Below are 14,734 nucleotides of genomic sequence, written 5' to 3'. Positions count from 1 at the left end.
CCCCTCCCCGCCCGTCTGTTCCCGCGCTCCTGGGGCCGCCCGCCTGCCCTCACGTGCGTTTCAGAAACGCCGGGTCACCAGCGGAGTCTTCCCTTTCTCATTCTTTAAAGGTAATCTTCGTTGCGACCCGTGTTTTATGCTAACAGCAAGAAAAATATTGCGTGCTGCAGGTATTTGGCAAACATATCATCTCACATTTAACTTTCCTGATGCAGTTAATGCCTTTATTAAAAGCAGAAGTATGATTTTATTCAAATTGCCAAATATGGACTTAATTGTTCAATGAAGAAGTGTCACACCTTGTTGTAGAGGGGGACCTCTGGAATATTGCATAATGGAGAGATCGCTTCTATTTTGAGATACCACTTTACTTGCTCTAAACACTTTTTTCCATACTGATACTCAGTAGTGTTTAATAATATATAATAAACAGCCAAGTAGTTCCCCATCTGCAGGTAAGTAAGTCTGTACATCAAGCACATTTGAATCGGTTTCAGAAATCTGACTGCCAGGAATATGTTCATGGGTGTACTCTGCCCGATGTCCCGGGCTGTGCAAGGCGATCTGAAATCTTTGCTGCCTTGAAGCGGTCAGCTGAAACCTTCCTCATCAGCATATTGCGAATCATCATGAGTGAAAGAACGGGATGGTCTCAAAGTGGTTTCAGAAAAGGTTGTAGAAGCACAGGTGGATAGATATAAAGGTGTTTGTGGACAGGCAGCTTTACTACTGCTTTTTTTTCTTTAGAAGGCTAATCATGTTTTCCTTCTAGAATGCTTGAAATACTAATTTCAAGAACAATTTGTTAGAGCATTCCCATTTTTAGGTAGCATGTGGGACTTGTACACGGGGGGGGGGGTTAAAGATTCCTGTACTTTACGTGACAGTTTTACATTAAGTGAATTAATAAATGATGTGTCTGTCTTCTTTCTAGCTACGTACAGCAATAAGATGACTAAAATGTTAGGGGATATTCTGCTCGGCCTAATTTCAAACTTCATCTTTTCCTTGGCAAGGGACCAGCAGTTCACCTGATGGTGCCTTTTGGTCAGCCTAATCATGGCCTTTTAATGAAGTTTCTGGAGGACTTATTTATGATGGAAGCGTATATATTTCTATTAGTGTCAATAATATTTGAGAAGAAATACAAACAGGAAGATTTTGGGGTTTTTATGTTACTGTTAACCTACTGACGATACTGTGTTCTGTATGAAATAGTCCGTTCTACTCCTTCTTAAACAATTTGTGTACCTTGAGTATGTATGGTGCCTCCTAGAGAAGGCAGGCATCTGCTCTTCTCTAAATAATCCTACCTGCAAAGTCTCCTGCTGGATCCTATATCCTGAGGTATAGGTAGTGCCAAGGACTGCGTAGATGATGCTTGGTTTGCTATCAGTAAGTGGAAAGCTCAGGACTGGGGAAAGTCCAAGCTAATGGATTATGAGTAATTTCTACAAATGCGAACCTGAAACTTCAGTTTGTTGGAGTTCTGTAAAGATTAGATCACTTCAAGGCACTTTCCATTAGTTCATACCATTTTTATGCTGTAAAATACCTTGTAAAATGAAGTGCTTCCAAAACTTTTTCAAGTCACAAACTGTTCAGTGCTCTGTATAATGTGTGATGTGAGGCATTCTAAATTAATGCTGTGTTCTGGTCTGGCTAAGACCAAAAAAATTCAGGAAACTGTTGCCATCTCAACTAAGATGGTTCAGTTCCAGATAAAGATATTTCCTGTATCTTTCTGTCTGCATTGATGGCCTTTCCCTATGTTTTGGCTGGAGGGAGAAAACTGTTGAAGCTTTTTTTTTGGTGATTCACAGATTAACTAGTTTCCTGTGTCTAAGTGGCTGTTTGAATTTCTCTTGTGAGCCTCAGGACATTGGTGATATGAAATTAGAAGCATGGCAGTAATGTTGGCTACAGAACAATCTTTATATGGGTCTTTACATACTTTTGCAAATGGTTCCTCTTGACCGTTAATGAAATCCAGTCACAGGGATTTCTGTATGAGTAGCCTGTCACCGGTCTGTCTAGATTTTTCGGAAGGTTCCTAGGCACAAGTGTGTGGATGCACGCAGGCATTCAACACGCACAATACAAAACCTCTTCTGTAGTGCATGGAAATGCTACTCTGCTATTTAATAGTGGAAGTTTCTGAGTTCATGTGACAGTTTTTGACCTTCCAAAATATAATGTGCTCTCTTTCTGTGTCGTAGGTTTATAACAAGTCGGATATAGTATGCTTTGGTTTTTCTTGTCCGTAATGTGTGTTCTTTGAAGGTATTAGTTACACCTCCTAGAGCTGAAAGTAGTCAGTTTTAAGTTTAATAATATTCAGCTTAGTTGAGATACCTGGTGAGGATTATGCCTCACTGGTAGCCAGACGTTTATCACCTACTAACAGAACTACTTTATAGATCAGCACTTCAGTTGGAGAATGTTTCCTAACCGGTGCTGAGTATTTATGGTAACGGCTGTCTTTAGGGAAAGTGGCTAGGTTGTGTGTGTAAAAGTGAGTAACTGTTTATGTTGCAGTCCAGAGGTAAAGTGCAGGAAAAGCTCCCTGTGGTTTAACATTAGATAGTCGGTATTTACTCTCTGCTTCCAGAGAGGAAATTTATAAAACAGTCATTTTGAAACTGGTATGTTTAGCGACCTGGCTTTACTGTATGTTGTCAAAAACCTGTTTGGAAAGAATTGTTACATGTGTTATGAGTTCTGTTTATGATCACGGACGTTTCATTCTTGGTTAAGAATTTATTTTGTAAATTCTGTACGCTCTGAAATGCCAGAGGGCAATAATGTGGAGGATTTTTGCTGTACCATCTGCTCTGATAGTGATGAATTCATTTGTCTGGCTTTGTAAAAATAATGTTTATAGATATATGTCCGTTTATTTCTTAGTCTGTGAAAATTCTATGCGTTCTACACTGATAGAGAAAAACGGTGAAACGTGATCCTGTTTTAAAATAATGGATGTTTTCTTCCAATTGTCCTTAGGTCTCATTAGGTGGTGTTGATCTTACAGTGCGGGTCCTCACAACAGGTTACTGGCCTACTCAGTCAGCCACACCAAAGTGCAACATCCCTCCAGCTCCCAGACATGCTTTTGAAATATTTAGAAGGTATGTATTAAAACAGATTTTTAGGTAGGGGTTTTAAGAAGAAACTTTCTAAACTTAACTTACAGGTATGTTGTACCGTTAAAGACATGCTAGCGTACTGCTGCTCTTCAGTTCATGCGAAAATTAGAGAATGCAATAGTCACATTATGAGGCTTGAGTTTTTGGGAGCTTTTAATTAGCATTCTAATGACAGTTAATGTTTTGAAAAAGCGAAAGTTAGACATTTCTTAGTGTCCCTAATGGCGATGAAAGGTCTATGTAACTGTTTAAAGCGATTTCCTCTTAGATACAAAATGTGAACTATGTATTAAGTTTTTGATTCAATTATATTACAGATTTTATTTAGCCAAACATAGCGGGCGACAGCTGACACTCCAGCATCATATGGGTTCTGCAGATCTCAATGCCACTTTCTATGGGCCTGTTAAAAAGGTAGAGTATCAAGATTATGAAAACATTGTATCTTTTCTTAAAAGTAAGCAAGTTATTTGTAATAACTTCAGAATTTTGTAAAATAAAAGCTTACCCATTGATAATGTAAGAATAAGAAAAAGATGCCTTCCATGGCTTTATAGTCTGATTCTTCCTTTGAGCAGTTTTGTTTTGACTTTGTTTTCCCCTCTAAATCTAATTTGGATGCATCACTCAGCATCATCTCTTTGTTACCTCGTAGAAAAGTAGTAATTTTGATCTTGAAGGGACCTCAATGGTTTGAGTGTTTTGGGGTTTTTTGACTGTGAATCAGTCAAAAGTGAAATGAAACTTGTTTCTCTTTAGAGTAATTTTTGTTAATGTGAAAAAGCGTTGTTAAGCCAAGTTTAGCCTGCTTTTCATATGCAGAGTGCTAGCAATGTAGACAACATTTTTTCAGACATGAGAGTCTTAGTAGAGTTTATGGCAGTACAATGCTTAATGTTTGTGTATACAAGAAAATAACTTGCTAGTGATTCAGACCAGTTCTAAAATTCTAAGGTAGAGGTAGTAACGGCATGATGCTTGGGAACGTAGAAGGCAATGCAAAATGAAAACAACATTTTTATAACACAAAGTATTAATAATGTGCAATTGTGAGGATGTTAAAATTGTATTACTGTGGGATAAATATTTTGGTAATTCTAAAGATAAGAGTGAGAAAACTTGGAGGATGATGGGCAAGTAGCGGAACAGGGGCCAGAGAGGTGGTGGAGTCTCCGTCCTTGGAGACGCGCGGTATTTGACTGGACACAGCCCTGAGCATCCTGCTCTGCATGGCCTGGCTTTGGGTGGTGACTGGACTGTGGGACCTACAGAGGTGCCTCCAACCTCAATCACCCCGTGATTCTAAGGCAGCTACTGGAGAGACATTCTGTTTATGCCACCAGGCGTATGCTATTCTATCACTTGTGTAGGCTGATCTCCTAGATACTTATTTCATCATATAACTTTCATTTTACTGAGGTCAAGTATTTTGCAGTGGAGAATAATCTAATAGTAATTTTGTAATTTTAAAATAGGAAGATGGCTCAGAGGTTGGCGTAGGAGGCGCCCAAGTAACTGGCTCAAATACACGGAAGCACATATTGCAAGTCTCCACTTTCCAGATGACGATATTAATGCTCTTTAACAACAGAGAAAAATATACATTTGAGGTAAGCGCTGTGGTTTTCTCGCCTGATTTTAAATAACAGTTTTAGGCACTTTCTTGTCCTCTTGAATAGACCTTTGAAGATCAGGTGCCTCTCATTCTATTTGAGTGTGGATCAGGCCAATAGATACAGGAAGCAGATCGTTAGCAATGCGCCTGGGAAGCAATCCTAGGGGAGGAAATTATTTGGGAACAGAAGTTTTCAGAAATGTTGAGGGAGAGTTGTGAGTGTGGTTATTCCTAGGCCATACAGCTATAGAAAAGCTGAAGTTGGAATGCAGCAGGTGGCTCCATTTGCTCATTTTATCTTTGAGAAACTGGATTTAGAGGCCAAAGGGTGGAGAAGGCTTTGTATCCTGGCTTCTTAAACACTGAAGTGCTTAAATTGGCAGGCTGGAGTGAGCTGTAGGATAAATCAAAGGACTTTCATCCGTTCTCTGAGCTGGTGAGCCAGAAGGGACAATGAAGAAGGTCCAGATAGATTCTTAACAAGGAGACTAGAGGGGCGTTGCTGGGAAAGGTTGAAGCGGTCAGCTGATAGACAATGATGAAGAAGGCTTTGGGAGTGGAGGAGGATCCTGTGCTGTGAGGTTTGAGCATTGTATTGTTAATGTCAATTAATAGTTTTGGTTTAGATGTTGCCTTCTGTTTGTGAGAGCATTGGCAGCCTTGAAGAGCAGTATGGGTGCAGTTTGAAATGGAGTGGGTTTCCAGGTTTTCTCATCTACTTTTGACTGTGCTATGCATAGTAATCATTTGCCTTTTTATTTGGATTTTGTTTTCAGCTTATTTGGCATACTTCTAGCCTGTTAATAAAGAATGCTTCTTTGAAACGGTCTCAGTTGGGATTAAGGAAGGCAGGATTTGACAAGAGGCTCTCAATAAACTACTCATAGTTCAAAAAAAAAGATTATTTTAGAGCACAGAAAGTCCTGTGTGTTGTGAAATCTATTGCAGGAGCATTACAGCTTTGAGTACTTTCTCTGCAGAAAGGAGAGGTGGGGGGGGGGGGGGGGGGGGAAGACAGGGACTTAACAGCTCCTTTTTTCTTGAAGTTGGTGTTGAAATTGAGTTGGTGGCTACCTTATTCCACAAAATGGTAGGCTTTATGAGTAGTAGAGCCTCACCCATATATGAGTAAATAATACTTGGTAGAGCAGTGAAAAAATACAATTTTTAATATGTGCTCTAAAGTTTATTTTACTAAGAGCAGATGATGGAGGAATATGTCCGTGTGCTTTTAGGTTGTGTACATTTTGTTTATTTCTGGTTTGGGAGTTCTTAAACTCTTACTTTGTGTCCCACTGTAACTAAAACATTAAGAAGGCCTATTTGTTTTGTTTGGTTTCTTTGGTGAAGTGTGTGGGAGTTGTCTTTAACTCCAGCCAGGAAAGCTTACGAAAACTTAAGAGTAGAATGAATTTTATCTTTGTTCATTGATTATTGAATACCATGATTAATTGCTGAGTGCTGGGCAACTGTTACTTCTCTGTCGTATCAAATTAGTGCTTTTACTGCAACATAGCATGAGAGATGACTTATGGCGAGTGCTTGTGTAAGCATAAAACTGTCTGATATACAAGTGTTTCTGCAGATTCACAGCTAAACAGATTAATTTGAAGTTGCCTTCACAGTTGAACAGACTTTGCTGTTTTGTTTTGCATTCAGTGTGATTATTAATCGCAAACTTGACAAGACCCTCACAATAATCCCAATAGCCATTAGGCCATGTGATTGAGAGAAAAATGGGATCATGATGATGCAAAAATTACACGTAAAATGCTACAGAAACTTAGAGGATTATTGCATAGCAAAATTCCTTCACAAAAACGTATGAATTTATTGTATTCCTATACAGCAACTTTTTATTTATGTATGGAAAAGAACTGGTGGCCACATGGGTCTAGGTTAATGCTATTTGAATCTAGGAGGAAGGAGCTTCATGCAAGCCTTCAAAGAATGCTGATTTTTTTCAAAGAATTCCATTTCTTCTAATCAAGTCTCATCTAATACTCAACGTATTTTTCCATTAGTTTGCAGTACATCTCAGTATTTTGAAGGGTGAAATGCAATTTCTTAGTGATGACATCAAAAATAAGGGGAAAATTTTTGGTTCTTTCATTAGGCTTAACAAACAAGAAATACAAATATGACTGTAGAAGTAAAGTTGTTGAATAATTCCACAAAAATGAGAGATTAGAACTTAAAACTGGCTTACCTGTTTTGTCTTTTGCTGATCTCTGCTTTGGAAGATATACAAGTTGAAGTCTGTAAATAAAAATCTTTCTCTTTTTTTTTTTTGTCATTTCAACAAAATGACATAATGTTTTTCCTTCTAATTTCCTTCTGTATGTTTTCCTTCTAATAAACTTCTTTCTCGTGAAGAACTGGCCAGAGGCAGTTCCATGCCTAGAATCATCTCTCTTGTAGCCTCCAGATAGAGCTCACCTGGTAATACTTTTAGAACTAAAATTGTGTCATCGGTACTGCTCTTGTGCACGACTCTAGTGTGGGCTTTAAAATAAGGCATTTTTGGAGATGGGGAAAAAAAGGTATATGTTTTTCACTGTTACATCAAATAGCTATATAAAAATATGTTTAGAAAAATGATATGCTACAGACTGAAGGAAAAAGAGAGCACAGGAACATCTGTTATCCCCATTTACATTCATAGCTACACTTTTTTATCCAACTTGAGGATTTTGCCTTCTCCTGAGGCAGCATATTGCAGTGCAATTCTTTCTGTGGTTCTTATTTTAATGCTAGCTTATAAATTCTGAAACCCAAATGGTTTGCATACGTTAGTGGCTGAATTGCAATGCTACAGAGTGAAGTAAAATCAACGCAGAAATACATAGTGGTTAGTATAAGGATGTTTAGCATCAAAAAACCTCAAATTCCATTTGAGCTCTTTGTTTCACTTTCATCAAAAGCAGAATATATATATTTCCTTGTAGAAGTGATTTAGTTTTGAAAGGATTAATTTTAGGTGTTGATCAAAAATCAAAGTTTGGGAGCTACATCGTCAATGAGCTGGATTTGGTTTGTAGCCTCGAGGCTTTACATTTCCTTAAGTCCTAAAATCCAAAGTGTCACCTTCCTTTGGTTTGTTGAATTTATGCTGATCAATCCATTTCAGTAAGGCTTTTTGTTTGTGACCATGTAAAGGATTATAGTGTTTTTAGGGTTTTTTTTAATAGTACTTTGTGCTGGATCTGGAGAAAATGCGTGAAGGTGACAATTGTGTTTTAAATAAAGCAACACATGAAGAAATAGTAACTTTCTATGATCTGCTTGGGAAGAGGCATTTTGATACTAGCAAACAGTTAAAATATGTGGATACATGTCACTTACTTGAAATACTAAGAATATTTCTGAATGCATTATGCTAAGAATACTCGTTAAGTTTAAGAACGCTTTATTCTTTCCCAATCATCCATAAGCAGTAGGTATCAAAAATTCTGACATTTTTAAATTTTAGACTTACTGATTATTATTCTTTTTTAATTTACCTCTTTCAAATGAATTTGAACTTGTGTCAAAAACACAATTTCACATGATCTCACGTAGAGTCAACATTGTACATGTAAAGTTGGGTCTGTGCCTTGGCATCACGGAGACCTGGTAGTGAGATATATATGAGGTGCACTGTAATTAATGACAGAGTCCGCGTAGAGGCCGGTACATCCAAATTATTTTTATTGCATGTTGTCAGTGGTGGATGACTGCAGAAGAGTAGCATTTTTTCTGGATTGATTTTAAAAAAAACTTGAGTACACTCAAGAAATAACATCATTTAATAGAACTTAGTTGTACTCTGAAATTTGATTTTTCTAGTCACTGTTTAAAGAACTTTCAACAAGTTCTTTACGGCTCTTTACAGATCTTAGCATTTTGATCACTGGGAGTTGTTACTGCTGCTTTTTGCCTGAAGGTCATCGGTTTGACTTGTGTGCCATGAGCATTAGGAATTTATGGGGACAGTGGAAGAGCTTGATACTGCTCTTGGAACTGAGGGTGGGGAAGCTGGGAAAGTGACAGCTCTTGTGGACAGCTACATGTCTGTGCGGTTTATTTTTTCTATTTGGTGGCTTAATCTTTAGCTGCTAGACGTCCCTCAAGAGTCTGAACGGGAATGTGAAATCAGAGATGTCTGCAGTTTCCTCAAACTAGAAAAAGGAAGAAAATGGAGATAAGGCTAAAATGAACTTCTAATGAATGGGAGCTCAGTAAACAAGTGAGGTTTGAGGAAGCAGAAGTAGTTGGCCTACTCCTAAAGCATGTTAAGACATGGTTCTGCATCCAGTATAATTTTCTTACTTACTCATGATCACTGGTGACTTATCTGACATATGGCTCTCAGCTGAACTCCTAAGAGTACTGACAGAGGTGCAGCAAGCTGTGTACATGTTTTTACAAATACTCTTCTTCAAAGTTCATACGTTTGCTGCACGATGATGGGGGTTTTTTTGTATTTCACCTGGGGAAGCCCTAGCCAAAGGCATCTGGGCTGTAAATAAATTGTTTCAGGTTATTCAGAAAGCAGGTGTAATTAATCTAGAGTATTTCTATGTTAACGGTGAAACTAGACCTTGTTTACTTCCATTTGTAAAGATCTTATTTTCAACAGTGCTGCTGAATGCAAAAGCATTTATGCAGTTCTTCATCAGGAACGCTCAGGAACATCATGGACGTTTTCCATCACTGAGTTACTTAGAAGGTTTGATTTCACTCTGTTCAGCAAATGTTGGAGGCAGTGAACGAATCCTTTCAGCCTTCTCAGAAATGACAGTAAAATGAAACAGCTGATTTATTCATTCTTCCGTTTTCAGCTCATGGTGACTATTTACTTGACTGAATTCACTGTCTGTGCGTTGACCCAGGTGGATCACTTTGCATAGCACATATTGAGACTTTGCTACCGAATGAATTCCAACCTTTCAAGCCTCACAACTGTCATAGTATTATTTTGCATGCTTGAAGGTGGATGCTTCAAGCGATCAGTGCTGCTGTTTGCAAAACATGATACTTACTTCTGCCATAGCCATAAACTAATTAAGATATTTTTCTTTAGGAAATTCAACAGGAAACTGATATCCCCGAAAGAGAACTGGTTCGAGCCCTACAGTCCCTTGCATGCGGCAAACCGACACAACGTGTTCTTACAAAAGAGCCTAAATCAAAAGAAATAGAAAATGGTCATATATTTACAGTGAATGATCAGTTCACATCTAAACTACACAGAGTCAAGATTCAGACGGGTAAGTGAGCTTTATATTCTGCTGTCTTGCAGTCCCAAAACTGCCTTAAAATGTCAAATTATCTTTTGCAGGATCGATGTCCATATAAGTAAAAGGAAGAGAGTAATACGTATTTTTTGTTGATGATAGGTTGCATCAAAATGAAAATTTAAATACTGAGAAAAGTGTGGAAGTCATAGTTAAGCCTTTTGCTTTACAAAATTTGTAATTATCTCTTAAAAGGAAATGTTGAAAGAGAAACAAAATTCAAATTAAATAGTAAAATTAAAAATATGCTGCCGATTGATTCAGAAATAAGGAACTGCCTCTAAGTTGCTGTACTGCTGTGAAATTGATGTTTTTAGCCCATGATACAACAGCCGTTTCCACGTGCCAGGTAGCTATAATGTTTTTGAGCAATGATTTGGGTTTAACAAATAAGAGAAACTAATTGGCACAATACCACTTCATTAGCTCATCAAAGTGCTGGCTTGTGTTACGCATAAGTAACATTGATACTTTTTGTCTAGAAAGCTCTCTAGAAATAATTTCTGAGTTGTAGCATTGCTGTGGATACACTTCATAGAGTGTTTTGGAAGATTAGTTCTTAGTTTTAGTACATCTAAAAATATGTTATGACACTGCAGATCTCAGTACATAAAACATACAGCATCATTGGCAGTGTTTTAAGCACGACATTGGCAATTCACATGCTGTTTGCACATAATGTAACTTGTTGGGCTTCTGTGCAGCGCGCTGTGTCCAGGGATGTAAGCGTGTAAAGCCCAGTAATACCTACGTGCGTTACACTACAGGTATCCCCCCGCGTAAGCGATAGCTAGACTGTCTTCATGCGCGTGCAGAGTGCTGTGGTGTCAACACATCTGCCACGGCGGGAGAATTTTTCTGGTGAGCAGGAGCGCAGCAGCCACATGAGGATGTTGAGAACCCTCTGATCAGGGCCCAAGGCACTTCCCTGGCATAATTAAAGTAAATTCTGTGACAACTGTCCGAGCTTTAGTGGAATTCTGCTTTTTCATTTCCACTCCACAGATGTCTCTGAATGGGGAATATGGTTTGGGGTTCAAGGTGGTTTTAGAGCAAATTTGATAGTCGTGGTTTTATGTTTGTCTTACACAGAAGACTTCTTTCGTGTATCTCTTTCAAACCGATAAATACCTGGGGCTTTTGAGTGAAGAAGGGCAGGGGGGAAGGTGGTATAGCAGTGTGGGAGGCGGGCTCGGTTATAACGATGCTTGGGTGAAAGGGTAAGAAAAGCTAGGCATAAGGGCAGGAATAAAGCATAAATAGAAGAGGAGAACAGAATACAAAGAGTATAATGGAGTTGGAGAGGATAAAGTTGGACTATTTCTTCTGACTGATGAACTTCTGAAGTATGTAACTAGTTTGTGAAGTAAATTTTCAAACCTTTTTCGATTTTAATTAATGGATTATTTGCTATATAAAGGAGAAAAATATTTAATGGGAGCGTGGGGCTTGGTGGTGCCTGTAAGCAGATTTGAGTACTGTTCAAATTTTAACATAGCAATAATTAAACAACAGATTGTTACCTTGTCAGTTGCTATCAAATTATGCCAGAAAGTGTCAATACGTTCTTGTGGCTGCTTTTCATTAAAAAAAAAAACCACAAAAAAACCAACCAAGTTTGAGAATGTCAAAACTCAGGAAAATATAACGTGATGTCTAGATGAATAGTGAAGCTAACACTTACACAACGAAATTAATTTTAATTTTGCTAACGTACTTTACATTCTCTTTCTTTTCTTTAAGTTGCTGCCAAACAAGGAGAATCTGATCCAGAAAGGAAAGAAACAAGGCAGAAAGTAGATGATGACAGAAAACATGAGATAGAAGCTGCTATAGTTCGGATAATGAAATCTAGGAAGAAGATGCAACACAATGTGCTAGTAGCAGAGGTATACTTGTGCACAGTTTTGATACGGGCTTGGGAATTAGTTCTGCTTTTCCTATTAATTCATGAAAGTTACACAGCTCTCACTAACATGATTCTGAAAGGCTTTTGAGGGATGCTGTATTTAATCCATCCTCTTTTTTTTTTTCCTCCTTGTCTATCTGAAGACATCTAAATCCTTACGCTTCAGTTTAGGACGTGCTCATGGGTATACCTAATTTTCCTTCCTCCTTTTAGCGCTATTACGATGTTATCAAATCCCTTGAAATAACAGTTGGCAGCAAAACCCACTGTACTTAACATTAATTATTTTCTGCTTTAATCTTGTTACTGACTGTTGGGTCCAGGTTTGAGAGATTTGAGCTCTTAGCAGAGAGGGAGAGAGTCCTGCTGCTCTTAACTCCTAAGTCCTGACAGCTTCAGGAATAGTACGCGTTTTCCACTCTTGAACTCCCTTAGGGCTGTGAAATTGAGAGGATTCTCGGGCTGTGACCGTGCCTCTGTAGAGGGTCAGTACTTTGAATCGTACCCAAAAATGAGCAAGCAACTGATGGGGGCCGGGGGGGGGAACTGTCAGAAGTTTGCAGACTGCTTCTTATGCTTCATGGTTGTAGCCAGCCCTGTCTAAATATATCTTTCTGATTATTTTGGTCAGTTAGGGTATTTACTGGTCTTGCTTGCCCTGTGATCTTACATTATTGTTTTTGATCTTGCGTTTCAGGTAACTCAGCAGCTGAAGGCCCGATTCTTACCAAGTCCAGTTGTTATTAAAAAACGTATTGAAGGACTTATTGAGAGAGAATATTTGGCGCGAACACCTGAGGATCGCAAAGTATACACTTACGTAGCATAAAATGCGTTCAGAAAATTTGATTTATTCTTGGACTATACTCTTCGCATGAACTGGGAAGTTCTTTTAAATCATTAATATTAAGATGACCATCTCTTCTATTAAATTACAATACATGTTCTAGACCATTCAGATCGAGCCTTTTACTCTTTTTGAGAGTTTTCAACATCAATTGATTGAGCTTCAGGCTTTTCAACGTTAGCCCTGTAGAGATCATCCTTACAATTCTTCGGGAAAATGTGAATGTGCCGCGTTTGTTTTCAATACTGTATGAAAACAGAAAAATAAAAACAAATTTAGAAAATACAGCTCATTTAAAAAAATAAAATTGTTGGAATTTCATTTCCCCAGATCTTCAGTGTTGATGTAAATGTGTTTCTGTAGTGTTGCTTAGCACTTCGCGCATTGTATAAGTTGGGTTTAAGAGAAACCACAACTGGTAAGGCAGAATTCCCAGTTATATTGCTCTGCTTCCAATGTTTCTTTAACTAGCCATGTTTAATTTAAATATTTGGTAATTTTTTGAAGACCCAAGAAGACAACTTGAGCATGTTTCACTCTTCCAGCTGCACTCACTGTTCCAACAACATGAATCAGGAACTTCTCGGGGCTCAGAAAAGACCGTAATAATTTTGGCTTTCCCTTCTGTAATTTGAGTTCTTCTAAATTAAACTCTATATTGATTAGGTTTGTTCTGGTTTCTTTATAGGAAAAAGGAAAAGATTTTAGTGTGTATAAACTGTATAATAATTTTTGCTGTTGTACTCACTGCTGATGGTGGATTGTACAGGGCGATGTTTTTATTTCACTAAATGTAGACAAAATAAATTTAAAATAAATGGATTTAGTGTACACAAACAACTAATTCAAGTGTGTTAGAGTACAGGGTTGACAATCTTTTGGAACTAAATACTGTCCCGTGGGGAAGCGTACCGGGATTATATTTTGTTAATAAACATCATAGATGGATCTGTAGCCCCAGGGCTTCCCATCATAAGGGCGTATTTCAGGAGATTAAAGTGAAGCCAGCGTGCACTATTTGTTTTTAAAAAACACATTTTAAACATGCAATAAAAATTGTTACTGTAATGAAATTTTTAGTTCTTACCCTGGAACTTTTTTCTTCTTGTCAGTATGCTGCAAAAATAGATTAAAAATTGCAGTTTAGTGGCATCATTTTTCTCATAGTCAGAAATTGTTTGAAGTGTGCATTGTACTGCAGAGTTTTTATTAAACAGTAATTCTGACATTCCAACGCACACATTACATGGCTTCTCTGCCATAGCTATTTTTCTGGTTTAATTCAAAACAATATTCTTCTTTCTTGGTTCGCATTGCTTTCATCCATAGATAGTGAAAAATATAGTTGGGATGGGCTTCCCGATACGTAGAGCTGGAGTGGAAACGAAAAGAAAAACTTGGTTGTAGAGCATTAGGATACTGCCAGAGCACTTCTTGATTAGCTGCATTAAATATGTGGCGGTGGTGTAACGCAGCAATGCGACTGGAGAGTGTTTTTCATGATGTGTCCCCAATTTCACCCCTCTCCAGCCTGTTCAGATACAAGTCTTGGTTATTGTTCAGTAGTAGGATATTTCTTCTAAAGAGAGGGACTGCAACTGGGGTGATACTTTAGCTTGACTATTGGCTTTTTTGAAGCTTTACTTAAGTTTACTGCACACCCCCGACACGGACAAGATGAGCTTTTAAGTCATCAGAGGGGAGGTGGCCGGGAGACCTCCCTGCCATTGTTCATCAAGAATCTAGCCCCAAAAGAAAAGAGCTAGGCCGTCGGCCGTTCCAAAAACGTGTTTGCTGACCGCTATTAAAACACCTGTGTGCCTCTGTACAGTATATGCGAAACTTCAATAGAAATGTAATCGTCGCTTAGCCGTAGAACAATGCTAAATACAGGCTGGGTGAGGAGAGTCGGGGGTTTGGATTGTCTCTGAAGTCGTC

The 14,734-nt window shown here is 38.3% G+C and overlaps 1 protein-coding gene across 1 annotated transcript in view; it reads left to right on the top strand.

The window, feature by feature from the left end:
- Positions 1–13,461, top strand: part of CUL3 (cullin 3) — a 42,059-nt gene extending 28,598 nt beyond the window's left edge. The window contains exons 10-15 of the mRNA XM_009325055.1: positions 3,004–3,128; positions 3,464–3,560; positions 4,622–4,756; positions 9,827–10,013; positions 11,784–11,929; positions 12,647–13,461. Of these exons, the coding sequence (XP_009323330.1) occupies positions 3,004–3,128; positions 3,464–3,560; positions 4,622–4,756; positions 9,827–10,013; positions 11,784–11,929; positions 12,647–12,778 (822 nt within the window). The 3' untranslated portion in view covers positions 12,779–13,461. The remainder of the gene's footprint in view (positions 1–3,003; positions 3,129–3,463; positions 3,561–4,621; positions 4,757–9,826; positions 10,014–11,783; positions 11,930–12,646) is intronic.
- Positions 13,462–14,734: the final 1,273 nt, after the last annotated feature.

The sequence above is a fragment of the Pygoscelis adeliae genome, unplaced genomic scaffold (genome assembly GCF_000699105.1).
Source record: "Pygoscelis adeliae isolate BGI_AS28 unplaced genomic scaffold, ASM69910v1 Scaffold155, whole genome shotgun sequence".
NCBI classification, from domain to species: Eukaryota; Metazoa; Chordata; class Aves; order Sphenisciformes; family Spheniscidae; genus Pygoscelis; species Pygoscelis adeliae.
This window is presented reverse-complemented; position numbering and strand designations above follow the sequence as displayed.